At 42.8% G+C, this 14,903-nt stretch overlaps 1 protein-coding gene across 1 annotated transcript; it reads left to right on the top strand.

Moving 5' to 3' along the window:
* Positions 1 to 3,764: 3,764 nt before the first annotated feature.
* Positions 3,765 to 14,099, top strand: LOC146577761 (protein NLRC3-like). Its single transcript, XM_085249653.1, has 6 exons — positions 3,765 to 3,884; positions 3,969 to 4,067; positions 4,226 to 4,324; positions 8,164 to 8,240; positions 8,357 to 10,184; positions 13,907 to 14,099. Exons 1-6 carry the CDS (start codon positions 3,796 to 3,798, stop codon positions 14,097 to 14,099), a joined length of 2,385 nt encoding a protein of 794 aa, XP_085105779.1. The 5' UTR covers positions 3,765 to 3,795.
* The last annotated feature ends 804 nt before the right edge of the window (positions 14,100 to 14,903 follow it).

The following is a 14,903-nucleotide window of genomic DNA, read 5'->3' as shown; positions in this document are numbered from 1 at the left end:
TTAAAAAAAGAAAAGAAAAATATATAAACATGAGTTTAAATTGTAACACTTGTCACCAACTCAGTGACTAATAACCTTTAACTTTAAGTAGAACTCTTTTGTCCCATTAATAATATTCCACTGTATACAGTCTTACATCAAGTCTTTCATTCAACGTCGATGATCCTCCGTCCTTCGATGTATCCATGAGGACCCCGGAAAAAGGCCCGTTTCCCAGCCCGTCTGGCTTGTTCAATTTGCGGCCACAGCCGCCTCCTCTCTTCCCAGTCCTCCCGCGGCAGTACCTCAGCGAAGTGGAAACCCCCGTTCTTACAGACAGCCGAATCTTTGGTGCGACGCCAAATCTCCTCTTTCACGTGTCTCAGAGCAAACAGAATGATGATATGTCGGACCTTATTCTCAATCTTCTTCCCAACTCTATGCACCACATCCACAGATTCTTCAAGCTTTGATATCATATCAGGTGCGATCTTGCCAAGAATTCCAATAACCAGCGATCTGACACCTTCATCTCTTTTCTCTTCTAATCCTTTAATCCGGAGGCACCACCTCATTTTGTACCTTTCTTGCTCTCACACTCTCTCCTTGAGATCGTAGTTATCTTTGGTCAACTGCTCGTTTCGTCTCTCCAACTCTTTAACCTTTTGTTTACATTCTTTCACCTCCTCCGAGTTGAACTGAACCGCTTTGGCTAGGCTGGCTAGCATCGTACTAGCTTGCTTGCATTGCACACTCAGGTCAGCTAGCTGCTCGTCCACTCTTTTTTCAAGGTTTTTTCTACGTAGTCATGATCCGTTCCTTCTCTGCTGTCTTCCTTTCCATCACATGGCGATGTTGTTTCTTGTTTTTTGAGGTCGAGTTTGAATTTAGCAGGTTTAACTATACTTGGGGCAGTCATTTTACTACTTTCGAGTGGAAACAATAACGAACACAAAGTAAATTCTGGGACAAGTTCAACGAGCTCCTAATTCGTGCGACTGCTCAACTCGCCATCTTGCGCCACCGTCTCACTACTAGATGAACTTGTGACACACATCTGCAGCAGAGGCTGAGTGGCTGCTCTCACACCTGGAGCATCCAAATCGACCCACAAACACGTTGAAAGATGCAATGCCATCAATGTGGATTGTCAAGACTGAGAGACCTCTTCCCTCTGACCCCTCCCCAAACCCTCAAACCCTCCTACCCACCTCGACATACAAACTCTGTGTGGCTTCACGTGTTCTGTTGATGTTTACATGATCGAAATAACTTGAACACAAACAAACAAAGAGGAAGACCGCACCGGAAGGAAACAACTACAAGTCCCAGCATCCTCTGTGTTTAGGGAGCAGCAGTGAAAGTGAAAGCAGGAGGAGGAAGGTGGAGCTGAGGCAGGTGAGTGTTAACATGAATATGTTTCTTCTTATGACATAAAATAATTCCACGCTGTTCGTGTCTGTGGGTGAAATGTGAGGCCGGTCGGCTCCTCTGAGCGCTGGTTTCCTGTAAGTACAGAGGAAGTGAGTTTAGCTGAGCCTCCGTTTAGTGTGAGAGAGCAGGAGGAGAGTGAGAGCTGTGCTGAGGCAGGGTGAGTGTTAACACCGCTCTGACATTACTGTGTCTCTGTGGCGGGAACAACAGGCTCCGTCAGTGGAGGCAAAAATAATCAGACTTTGGTTTTTCAAAGGAAACAACTTTATGTCGGAAGTTCCCGCACGCTCATTGGATAACGATGTGTCAATCTCGAGCTATTAGCCAATAAGCGTGCGGATTCACAGAAAGACCCGCCTTTATCACGGGACTTTAAAAACTACAATGGCGACAGAAACTCCGTGAGTGGAGTTCAGGGTGACGTTATGAAACTGTGACGTTTGAGCCACTTCCCGTTGAACGTGAAACTGATGGTTTCTGGTGTTTGGGTCTGTTTTTCTGTATTTATGCAGATAAAGTGTAAACTCAGATGAATTATACCATCAAATGTTAAAGGAAAATATCAGGATGAGTGTCTGTGAGCTGAGAAGGACGTGAAGCGAGCAGTTTATCCCAGAGCTGAAGCTGCTCTGTGTGCAGAGATGAGCTCAGATTCCTGCTGTGATTGATCAACAGTCACAGAAATGTAGACTTGTAGTTATTACTGCAGTATGGTCACAGCAGATACTGATAAACATGTATTATGAGGATGGATGATCAAGTTTCTCACTCTCTCCTTTAAATCTCAGTTTTTTCTTCTTCACAGTTTATCTGTTAATTTATTAATGAATAACACTGAAAGAGTTTCTGTTATATTTCCCCTTGAACATCAGCTTATTAGGGCGGCATTAGGAAATAGCCCCCCTCCAAAGAATGAATAAATGAATGATGATAATAATAAAATGATTCAAAAGCAGAGCTCAGAGTGGTAGAATGGTCAAACATGGATCCACGGGTGGTTCAACTGCATTTGGTGACGTGACTAAAGCAAATCTTTCAAATAATCCCACCATCAACGGGATGTTGTCTCCTTTACTACGGTTACTTTACTTGGTCACCGTGTGAATTTCTTTGAAATGAACCAAATTCTTTTATTTGTTGGTTGTTGCATATTTAACCTCTACAGTCAGGAAAGGAGGAGATGAGGCCTCAACAATGTTGGGTTGTAGCTGTGCTTCAGGTTAGAGTGAGTGTCCATGGAATAAATGTAAGTCAGTGAACTGGAAACATGACTGTGTTCAAACTTTGTTTCCTTTTTATAATGAGTCTAATCAAAGGTGGACAGAAGTATCTCCACTGTGACTTTTCTGTGTCACCATCAGAGCTTCTGCACAGTGTTTCTGGGGCAGATAACATTGCAGCATTATGGAGACATTATGGAGACAAAAAGAAAAGCGTCTGGACTTCTTTAAGTTAAACTTAAAGAAGTCCAGACGCTTTTCTTGGACTGTTGGTTTCAGTGTTGAGTCTCATTCACACACTCCCTCAGACTCTTCACACACACTGATTTGCTGACATAAACACACTCCTGTGTGCTTCGCACACACACTGAGGACCATCTACAGACTGTGAGCTCCGTCTTCTTTGTCTTTGGAGCCGAACTCTGACAAAGTTAGGAACAAAACTTGCTCCAGCGTGTGAACTTTCCTCCTAGACTCAGTCTGAGCAGTCAGACCACATATTTCTAAAGCAGCACATGAAGGTGTGGCTCACACACACACAGGTGAAGGAAACAGCTGCAGTATTAAAAACTGCTTCACTGTCTACAAATATATGAACTGAATGTTTCTTTCAGGCTGTAAAAACCTTATTTATCCTCCATTACAGTCCTGCATTCAGAGCATTACTTCTGTTATATTAGTACATGTATTTTATTCTGATGAACACATGAAACTCTGAGCTGGATTGAATCCATTGAATCAGAGTCCAGGACTCAGACTAAACACACTGAATGTGTCCTGAGCTCGGCCGCTGTTCCACAGTAACTGCTGTCAGAGTCACTGTTACTGAGTTAGCTTAGCTAGCAGAGCAGCTAGCAGTTAGAGTATGAACTCTGTAAGCAGTCAGCTCGGTCCTGGACATGGTTACTGACATAAAGCTGCTCTCTGCAGCCATGTTTGACCTGCTGCTTTGTAGGACTACAGTAATGGAGGATTTGGAGGCTGAAATGGGCTCTGTGACACTTTTTGTAGTGAACTGATGAAAGCTGCGTCTCAGATGGATGTTAGTCCAACACATCAGACACGACCTCTGCAGCTCTCAGTTGATGTGCACATGAATGATTTGTGTTTCCTCTGCAGGTGAAGGTAGAAAGTGTGTGTGAGCTGATGTGAATTGAGCAGCATGGATCAGTGTGAGGACAGAGAGGAGGGAGTCCCTCCCTCTAAAAGCACTCTGTGTGGGGAACATGAGAGCCAGACCAAAGCTCAGAGGTGAGATGACCATCTCTAACTGTCCATGACTCTTCTCCATGTCACAGCTCAGCACTCACATCACTGCTCCATCATTATTCACAGGAACCAGCCTGGACCTCCACCCAGCTCTGTGTCCTCTAAGAGCAAACGGGTGAAGCATTTCTTTCATAATTTAGGGCAAAAAAAGTCATCTGACAAAAAGTAAGTTCATGTCAGTGTTAAAATGTTTGAAATTTTAATCAGCTTTTTACTATTTAACGATTTAAATAATAAACTATTTACATAGTTTGTTTATACTTTTTATGTAATGTATTGGTCACATTGGATGTGACACATGTTTCATGTTCACTTACTTTTAGCGTCAATCAGAAACCATCCAGCTCTGTGTCCTTAAAGAGTGACCGGTCCAATCATCGAGGCATTGATTTTAAATCCCAGCCTGTGTCTGCTGCAGAGAGGTGAGCTGTTAGTAACAAGAACTCTCTGATTTAAATGATTTTGATGTTTCCTGGTTTCTAAAATGCATCTCTGTAGCAGAGCAGTGTCTCCAAGGACACACAGGCTCAGCTGTAACTGTCAGTTTATCTGGTTTAAGACACATTTGGACACAATTGGCTGTTTTTAACTATGTATTTTAATCAGAGGTGTAAATCTAGACCTCACACATCTGGATCCTAAACTATGATAGAAACAGCTGCTAGCAGTGGGTAGTTTGACTTTGATACGCTGCTCTAGAAAGCAAACAAGGGTTTGTGCAGCTCCTCTTCAGAAAAGTGTTCAGAGAGCAGCTGCTGTATTAGACAAAGGCTCGTCGTGTGAGCCCAGATGTGTGTAACAGCTGGATGAAGGAGAACCATCACAGTCGCGTCTCCATCCCGCCTTTATTAATGAACTTCCTGTTGCTTGCAGATGACAGGAACACAAAGTGTTTGTGCCACGTGATGCTGCAGGATTTGTTAACGTGTCCATGATGGTAACATCTCCTCGTCTAACTGCAAACACATGAGCGCTCCTAACGGCAGCTATCACAGCCACATAAAAATATTAGACTTTGTCCTGTAGCGCTGTGTGACAGGCAGGATTGGACCCAAACACAACAGGATGAAGTCAAAGAGGCAGCTTTATTTCAGCTGTGAACATGCAAACAGCAGAAATAAGGAAACATAACTGTAGGTTTGCAGTGAATGAAGCCTCAGCTCGACGCTGCACTTTGTCCCTCTTTTCCTTCTCCAAACAGCCACATCAGGAGTCTCTGATGGAGTTTTAAAATATTTCATTACAAATGTCCAAAGATGGGTTCAGGATACCTGAATCCACAATTATTAAAGCTCAAATAGTTCACAGGGTTTGGACTTTGTTAGGTGACGAGAGAACATCAAAGTGTTTTTTATCTTTAAACAGTATTTTTATCACTTCAGTTGCTCTCACAGCCCTGTTTGTTATTTTACCAGAGCTCTTATGTTTCACTCAGTGCTCCCACCAAACACCTTGGAGGACACATTAGTGTGATTTAGATTTCATTGGCGTAAACACCAGTCACACAAGCTAACCCATGGAGGCAGCAGCAGGCTTTGTGTTTGGTCTGCTGGCTTAAACTAAGAGAGTTTAGTTTGTTAGCACAAAGAGCTGTCAGCTAAAGCCCCGAATGCACTTTGAATACAGATGAACTGAGAAAAACACTTTAAATACAGCAAACAGTCAAACTGACCACAAGTTTTTCAGCTGATCATCCACAGCAGTACATTTAGCATTCATGCTAGCAGCAGGCTATGACTGTCCACAAGGCTTAATATACGTGTGTGTTTGATATAATGCCAACAAGTACAAACAGGTGTTCTTACAGGTCTTAATCACAGAGGTCTGATAAGTCTGGTGACTTTCACACTCAGCAGTTTTGCTGCCTTTTATTTTATATTGGCCTTTTTAAAGCCCTTCAAAGTCTCCCACATTCATACAGAGCTTTTAACACCAAACTCCTTTACAGTCCTTCTCCTCTCACACACGATCACACGACTGATTTGTCTGCAGCAGCTGTGTTACTGCTAGTATTTTATTATGTGTGTAATCTCCTCATATTGTTCCTGTGGTTTAGTTTGACTTCCTTCTGCAAACTCAGCTGCTCTGTTGCTGATACACGTCTCCATGAATATGATTGATCAGATGCTGCCAACACCATGTGTTTCATGTGAGCGCTCAGCTGAAACCCTGGGTTGACTTATCGAGTTAATAACAAGCTTCACGTGACTGTGAATGCTAAAGTGAATCCAGATAGAGGAAAGAGACCCTGCTAATGTTGGACTCACTTCTTAGTGTAGATCCCAGGAGGAAGTTCAACATAGCCATTCTTTGTGCTAGCTCGACCAAACCTGAGACCACAGTGCAGGATAATGATCATCATCTGTCTCTGTCAAGGACATTTAAAATCCACAAATAACAAACATAATTATATTTGATCATTAAAAATATGTTTTCAATTAAAAAAGCATGAGCACACTGGTGGATTACAGAAACATGAAAACTGGTTAACAGTAAAGTTAATTTAGGTGTAAACAAAGTGTCAAACATACTGAAGTAGAAGGACTGATGTTTGTGTTAACCCTCACATGGGCTGTACAACATTATATAGGGAGACATTGTATTTTTATTTTATTTTTTATTCCTATTTATTCTATTTATCCCCTTTGTATATTTTATTTATATCTGTCTCTGTATTTATATATGTGTGTGTGTGTGTGTGTGTGTGTGTGTGTGTGTGTGTGTGTGTGTGTGTGTGTGTGTGTGTGTGTGTATATATATATATATATATATATATATATATATCAATTCTGTAACTGTAACTTCGGTCGTTGCTGTGCTTTTTGGAAGTCGAATTTCCCAGAGGAACCCACCCGAGGGATTAATAAAGTTCTATCTTATCTTATCTTAAAAACAGAGATTATCGTAGCCATCGCTCTCTCGCATGGACGTGGCAGTCTTGCTGTCTGCTGCGAATCCTCCCCGTACCTCCGTGACCTCGTCTGGTATCTGCTCCCTCCTCTGTAAGAGACAGTAAAGGAAAACACGTCTCTGCCTAGTCTTGAAAATCGAATCTTATCATCCATTGTTCTTCTAGGGCCTCTTCTTCTTGTGGCCTCAGCTAACTGCTAATATTTAAATGGCTAACATTAACATGTGTGCCAGCCAGGTTAACATTTATGATGAACTATGATTAATTAACTGATGTTGAAACTGGAGCTTTACTGACCTCTGAAATTCCTCCTAAAGTGTTATTCAGTGTTGTGACAGTCAGCTGCTTCAGCTGCTGCTGGGATGGGCTGTGGCAAAGAGAACAGAGAAAATCAAAATCAGAGTTTTTCTCTGAATTAAAAGCAAGGAAACAACAATATATTCTACATGGTGAAACTGATGGTTTCTGGTGTTTGGGTCTGTTTTTCTGTATTTATGCAGATAAAGTGTAAACTCAGATGAATTATACCATCAAATGTTAAAGGAAAATATCAGGATGAGTGTCTGTGAGCTGAGAAGGACGTGAAGCGAGCAGTTTATCCCAGAGCTGAAGCTGCTCTGTGTGCAGAGATGAGCTCAGATTCCTGCTGTGATTGATCAACAGTCACAGAAATGTAGACTTGTAGTTATTACTGCAGTATGGTCACAGCAGATACTGATAAACATGTATTATGAGGATGGATGATCAAGTTTCTCACTCTCTCCTTTAAATCTCAGTTTTTTCTTCTTCACAGTTTATCTGTTAATTTATTAATGAATAACACTGAAAGAGTTTCTGTTATATTTCCCCTTGAACATCAGCTTATTAGGGCGGCATTAGGAAATAGCCCCCCTCCAAAGAATGAATAAATGAATGATGATAATAATAAAATGATTCAAAAGCAGAGCTCAGAGTGGTAGAATGGTCAAACATGGATCCACGGGTGGTTCAACTGCATTTGGTGACGTGACTAAAGCAAATCTTTCAAATAATCCCACCATCAACGGGATGTTGTCTCCTTTACTACGGTTACTTTACTTGGTCACCGTGTGAATTTCTTTGAAATGAACCAAATTCTTTTATTTGTTGGTTGTTGCATATTTAACCTCTACAGTCAGGAAAGGAGGAGATGAGGCCTCAACAATGTTGGGTTGTAGCTGTGCTTCAGGTTAGAGTGAGTGTCCATGGAATAAATGTAAGTCAGTGAACTGGAAACATGACTGTGTTCAAACTTTGTTTTCCTTTTTATAATGAGTCTAATCAAAGGTGGACAGAAGTATCTCCACTGTGACTTTTCTGTGTCACCATCAGAGCTTCTGCACAGTGTGGAGAAAGATCCAGAAGCAGAGCTGGACTGCAGACAGCCAGTCAGAGCAGCTGTGTACAAAGTAAGACTGAACATCTATCTGCTGATGGACTCATTTCTGAAAACTGGACTTCTTGTGTTGTTCAGACATTGAAGAGTTTTCTTTCTCTTTAGTCTCATTGTTTTTCTTTCTTTCAGCAGATGTTGGTCTGCAGGAGGTTTTAGATGAACATAAGATCAGTCTGAGGAGGAGATGTGAACGTGTGACTGAAGGAAGTGATGAAACAGGAAGTAGAACCCTCCTCAACAGGATCTACACTGAGCTCTACATCACAGAGGGACAGAGTGAAGAGGTTCATACCCAACATGAGGTGAGGCAGCTGGAGACAGCTTCCAAGATGGACGCCCTCCATGACGCTCCAATCAGGTGCCAGGACATCTTTAAAGCCTTACCTGACCAACAGAGACCCATCAGAGTGGTTCTGACCAACGGCGTGGCTGGTGTTGGAAAAACCTTCTCAGTGCAGAAGTTCACTCTGGACTGGGCAGAGGGCTTGGAGAACCAACATGTCAGTGTGGTGGTTCTGCTTTCATTCAGGGAGCTGAACCTGATCAGAGATGAGCAGTACAGTCTTCTGGAGCTGCTCCATGTTTTCCATCCAACATTACAGAAGGTCACAGCAGAGAAGCTGGCTGTCTCTCAGCTTTTGTTCATCTTTGACGGCCTGGATGAAAGCAGACTTTCATTGGATTTCACCAACAGGAAGCTGCTGTCTGATGTCACACAGAAGTCATCAGTCAGCCAGCTGCTGACAAACCTCATCCAGGGGAATCTGCTTCCCTCGGCTCTCGTCTGGATAACTTCCCGACCCGCAGCGGCCAATCAGATCCCTCCTACATGTGTTGACAGGCTAACAGAAGTACGAGGCTTCACTGACGCCCAGAAGGAGGAGTACTTCAGGAGGAGATTCAGTGATGAAGAGCTGTCCAGCAGAATCATCTCCCACATGAAGACATCCAGGAGCCTCCACATCATGTGTAGTATCCCAGTCTTCTGCTGGATCACTGCTACAGTTCTGGAGCACATGTTGACTACAGAGCAGAGAGGAGAGCTGCCCAAGACCCTGACTGACATGTACTCACACTTCCTGCTGGTTCAGACAAAGAGGAAGAAGAACAAGTACCACGAGGGACATGAGACGAGTCCACAGGAGCTGACGGAGGCTGACAGGGAAGTTCTTCTGAAGCTGGGGAGGCTGGCGTTTGAACATCTGGAGAAAGGAAACATCATGTTCTACCAAGAAGACCTGGAGCAGTGTGGTCTGGATGTGACAGAGGCCTCGGTGTACTCAGGAGTTTGTACAGAGATCTTCAAAAGAGAGTGTGTGATCTTCCAGAAACCAGTCTACTGCTTTGTTCATCTGAGCATTCAGGAGTTTCTGGCTGCTGTCTACATGTTCCAATGTCACACCAACAGGAAGACAAAGGTGCTGAAGAACTTCCTTAAACCAAAATCTTTAATCAAGATGATTTCCAGTCTTTTTGATGACGATGATCTCCAATCACTTGATGTATTTCTGAGGAGAGTCATGGAGAAATCCCTCCAGAGTAAAAACGGCCACCTGGACCTGTTTGTTCGCTTCCTTCATGGCCTCTGTCTGGAGTCCAACCAGAGACTCTTAGTAGGTCTGCTGGGTCAGACAGAGATCAGTCCAGGAACCATCCAGAGAGTCATCAACAACCTGAAGGAGATGAACAGTGATGGAATCTCTCCTGACAGAAGCATCAACATCTTCCACTGTCTGATGGAGATGAACCACCTCTCATTATTTCAGGAGATCCAAGAGTTCCTGAAGTCAGAGAACAGATCAGAGAAGGAACTCTCTGAGATCCAGTGCTCAGCTCTGGCCTTCATGCTGCAGATGTCAGAGGAGGTTCTGGATGAGTTGGACCTGCAGAAGTACAACACATCAGAGCGGGGACGACAGAGACTGATTCCAGCTGTGAGGAACTGCAGAAAGGCTGGGTGAGTCCAGATGTGATCATTAACATCATTGATCAGTGTAGGTTAGTAGTTTAATGTTGAAAATAAAATCAGATTGTAACCACAGTGTTTGTGTCCGTACGCTGCAACCTTCCACACCATTCCTTTATTGTACAGACTCAGCAGCAGCTCCATGGATCCCAAATCCAAGAGTGGAGAACAGATTTGAAGTGTGTCACATCCATGCAGTCACAGCTGTTTCCACCATGTTTCCACTGATATTAATCCTGTTCAATGACACGTTTCATATCAGTGAATATGTTCTTTAGGACGTCCACTGACATGTTTAAGTGTCCTGCTGGAAATCACTCAAATCATCCATGAAATCCATGAAAAATCCTTTTAGTGTTTCTAACTTCACCCTCTGTCCTCTCTCTCTCTCCATCCTCCTCACTGCTTCTTTCACTGATAATCACACAAACATCGTATTCAGCTACAAAATAACACAATAATATCATCTGATGATCATTATTATAAGAGCAGGATCCATATTTGATATCAGAGTAACACACTGCTTGGTTATGTGCAGTCATCATCAGTGACTGTGGGTCAAACAGAAGCTCTCTGATTGGTTGCTGACCTTGGTCACCTGTCCACTCTCACCTGTTTGTGTTTGCTCTCTCTTTGCTGTCTCCATCCTCTCTCTCCTTTCTCTCCCTCTCTGTCTTTGTACGTCACTCAGGTCCAATGGAAACAGTGACATTTACAAACGTTCTTGAATAATTTATAATACTTTGGAACAACAGTAAAACAGCCAAAAAAGTTTAAGACTGAAGCAGGTCCAACCTTATAACCAATACGGGCTCCACCCCAAACAATAACCAAATTCCCTAATATACTAAAATCACTCAGCAGTCCAACTGCTTTCCACGGTCCAACCGTATTAAATCCTTTAGCGGTCCAACCGCATTCAATCATTTTTAGCAGTCCAACTGCATTAAATCCTCAGTACTGTCATGAGATTCTCATCAAAATCAAAGCAGACATTCCCCAGTAATTTCAGTGAGTAGACTTTAATTTGTAATGTCCAATTTGGCACACTTTGGAAATAATTCAACAGGTAGTGCCTTACCTTTGGATAAGCGGCTTAGAACAACAATGAGAAAAAGAGAGCTGATTATTAGCTCATCAAAACACAAAACAAAATCACAATGAATTATCGGTTAATTTCATTTAAAATAATTCATTAAGTATTTATGTACAATTCAAATTAGTTAATTACATATTTTGTTGGTTTGTTTTCTATTTTAATTATTTTACTGACACATTTAATGAATTATTTAATGATGTATTTATTTAATTCACGTTGCTACTCCTGGCCCTGCATCGCTGTTCATAAATACATTTTATTTGTCAGCTTCACCCATCAAAGTCAGGGGGCGGGGTTAATGCTGATCAAGTCAACACCATTGCTTTGGTCTGGTGGGCGTTCTTTTAGTGGGCTTTTCTCAATACTAAGTAGGCCTACACACCAGGGTTTGGACATGTGTGGACCCAAACTATACTTTTACCCTTTTTTGTGTGTCACCAAATACACTTTAATATTTTCTAGACAAGAATGTAGTGGCGTAATCTTTAAGCTCTTTTGGCTCCAAACAGAAGTGACAGACTTGAGCAGGGTTCATTTAAAGGCTGACAGAAGTGGAGTGGTGACGGGGAGATGTTTGACAGGACAGTGTTTCAGCCTCCACAGGTTCATGTTGTGCTCCATCAGTCAGTGAAGATGAAGTCAGTGCTGATGAGGCTGTAGAGTGTGTGAGGGATGTGAATGAGGATGATGAAGATCTGATGATAGCAGATAAAAACAGGCTGCAGAGACTTTGAGCCATACAGGGCACACAGTGTGTGTACAGAACAGCTGAAATCATTATGGAGGCCTCACTGGGATATGGAAGCATCACAGTACAGCTTCAGTGAAGCATTAAAGTCTCTGATATGAGATGAGAAATGAAGCAGCCAGAGCTTTTTCATGAGTGGAAATCCACTGTGACTGTGAGCTGCTGCTACAGCCTCCAGATTAGCCAGCAGCTCATCCTGCTCAACATGGACCTGTGGTCAGAGTGTGTGCTGGATAATCCGGCCCAGGATGAGGCCAAACTGACATGGGATGAAATGTCTGTCACATAATTGAGCTTAGTGTAGTTTCATTTCTGCACAATTTAAAAACAACCAAAACTTTGTTCTGTCTTTTCTATGTTATACTGTAGACTTTCTTTGATACTGTGTCCAAAAGGAGCAGCTTTTACTTTGAAGGGGAGGCGTCTCTGTTTCCTCTTCAGGTTGGATGATGGAAGCAAATTAGTAGCTGTGTCCCAAAACGTCGGCTGCATCCTCCAGAGGCTGCATTTGAAGGCCGATTACGTCACAGCCAGGCGATGAAGGCTGTCCGTATTTGTCGACTCCTTCAAATGTGCCCGACAAATGCGTCCTTGATTTCCCCGAATTTGAAGGATTCGTCGGGTGTGTCCTTCGTGGCCCACCATATCCCAGAATTCATAGCGCGGCCCAGCCAAATTTCAGCTGCCAACAATGGCGGCAGCTACTAAGTTTTCAAATTACTCTTATTAATCTTTCTGGGTCACAAAATAAACGTTTAACATATTTTCAGGCGAGAAAGTAGCTGTGTAAACTTCAAATATCTGCTTGGTTTATCAAGACATCGCATATTTGCAAAAGTGTGCCGACGTTTTCGGAGACGTCTGTTACCCACCCGCTCGCTAGCAAGCCGGGGGGTTCAATGGTCACTCCAGCCGGCGAGAGCAGCGGACACCCGGCTTCATCGTTTTCAGACCCCTGCTCTTTCACTACTCAGGTTAAACATGATATATAAGTCACTCGGATAACTTAAAAATGTAATTGTTTGCCTTTTTTCTGTGTTTTATTTGTTCCGGAGTAAATCGGTTTGGCTGAGATCAAAGTTCCTCCGGGATTTTCACACAGCTGAATAAACGTTAAACAGGAAACTGATTAAACAGAAGTGTGAGACGGTCGAGAATTTACGCCAGTGTCCTGTTATATTTTAGATAGCAAGGAGCAGACGGCCGAGTTTATTAAACTCCACCAACACAGCGGTGACGCAAATCTGAAGGCTCGACCGTCCCATTTCACAGCCTCGCACTTCCAGCCTTTTCGGTCTTTGAAGGACCCGGCCCACGTAGACCGCGAATACCGGGTCCTCCGAAGGATGCAGCCGACGTTTTGGGACAAAGCTAGTGTGCGATGTTCTTTCAGTGTTGCACTTTGTAGACGCTCCCTGAGCACTGGTCTCACAGCCAGCTGCACATAGAGACCAGTGTTGTTAGTCCAGGTCAGAAGATGACTTGTTGGAATGAAAATGAGCTTGTAGTTTGTCTGCTTTAATAATGTGACTGGAAAAAGGTGTTGGACTTCAAATATGTCCATTTCTTTCACACTTCACCTTTAAAAATGAAGCCTTGTGGTTCCTGGAACGGAAAAACACGACTTTTTCAAGTCTTTGTCCTGTTTTTATGATAAATGTACGACTTTAATGTGAAATATTCAGAGTTTTTTCTCTTGTTGTGTTTGTTTGAAGCTGCTTCCTGTTGGCTTCAGCTGTTTGGAGTTTCCATTTTCTAAACTTCTACATTCTGAACCTTCTTCAGCTCTGAACAGATGATGAAACACTGAATGATTTCAAGCTCACACTTTGTCTAATAAACTTACATCTTTCATTCTTTATACAGATTGTGGGACTGTGGTTTGTCAGAGATCAGCTGTGATTATCTGGCAGCAGCACTGAAGTCCAACCCCTCCCATCTGAGACAGCTGGACCTGAGCTCCAACAACCTGCAGGATTCAGGAGTGAAGCATCTGTGTGGTTTCCTGGAGAGTCCAGGATGTGGACTTGAAACTCTGGGGTCAGTCAGCATGTTTTAGTTGTGCTGAGATGAATATGATGTGAAAGTTGTGCTGACACTAAACTGCAGACATCAGGCTGATATTATACTGATCCACACTGAGGATCTTCATGGTAAAGTCTGTTTTCTTCTTCTCTGGTTTAGTCCATTGACTGCAGCAGAACAATGTTCACATTTCAAACAGTGAGACTCAACGTATGGCCTGCGGCCCACACGCGGCCTGCCCACCTTTCCTGATTCAGAGAGAGGGGACCCTGATTAACTGTGTAGTGTTCTTCCTCACAGTTCTAAGTATCAGACACAACAATGAATAATCCACAGCTGACTGTCTTTAGCAGGTCAAAGGTCACGGCACACAGCAGACAGTGGGAAATATTATAACTCTGATCATTTATCAGCACATATCCATATGTATAAAAACAAAGCTGACACTGTGAGACTTGATCAGAGGTGTGATCATCACAGCAGAGGCCTTTGTGTCAAAGTCACTGAGGATCAAACAGAAACACATGAAGCAGATTTTCCTGTTCTGGCTTTTTATAGCAGATAACCTTCAAAATATTCTGCAGTCCATCAAAAACTGAAGCAAACCATGAATCAACATGTGAACATGAGCTGATGCTGCTGAAGTGAAGCAAAGTTACAGAGGTTTGATTACAGACACAGCTGAGAGTTTGTAATCTGTCATCATTTTAAAAGGTTTACATTTCTTCAGTATATCCACATTTGCAGCTGGTACCTCAACCTCCACCTGTCCAACACAACTGCTGTCCACTGCCTCCATGACATTGTGATTTTGCTGTTGGTCTTCTGTCAGATCTTC

Source organism: Mchenga conophoros, linkage group LG3 (assembly GCF_057382185.1).
Source record: "Mchenga conophoros isolate Kocher_MC1m ecotype Shallow Benthic linkage group LG3, M_conophoros_male_GT1.1, whole genome shotgun sequence".
In the NCBI taxonomy this organism is placed as follows: Eukaryota; Metazoa; Chordata; class Actinopteri; order Cichliformes; family Cichlidae; genus Mchenga; species Mchenga conophoros.
Note: the sequence above shows the minus strand (reverse complement) of the source record. Positions and strands in the feature narration are given on the sequence as shown.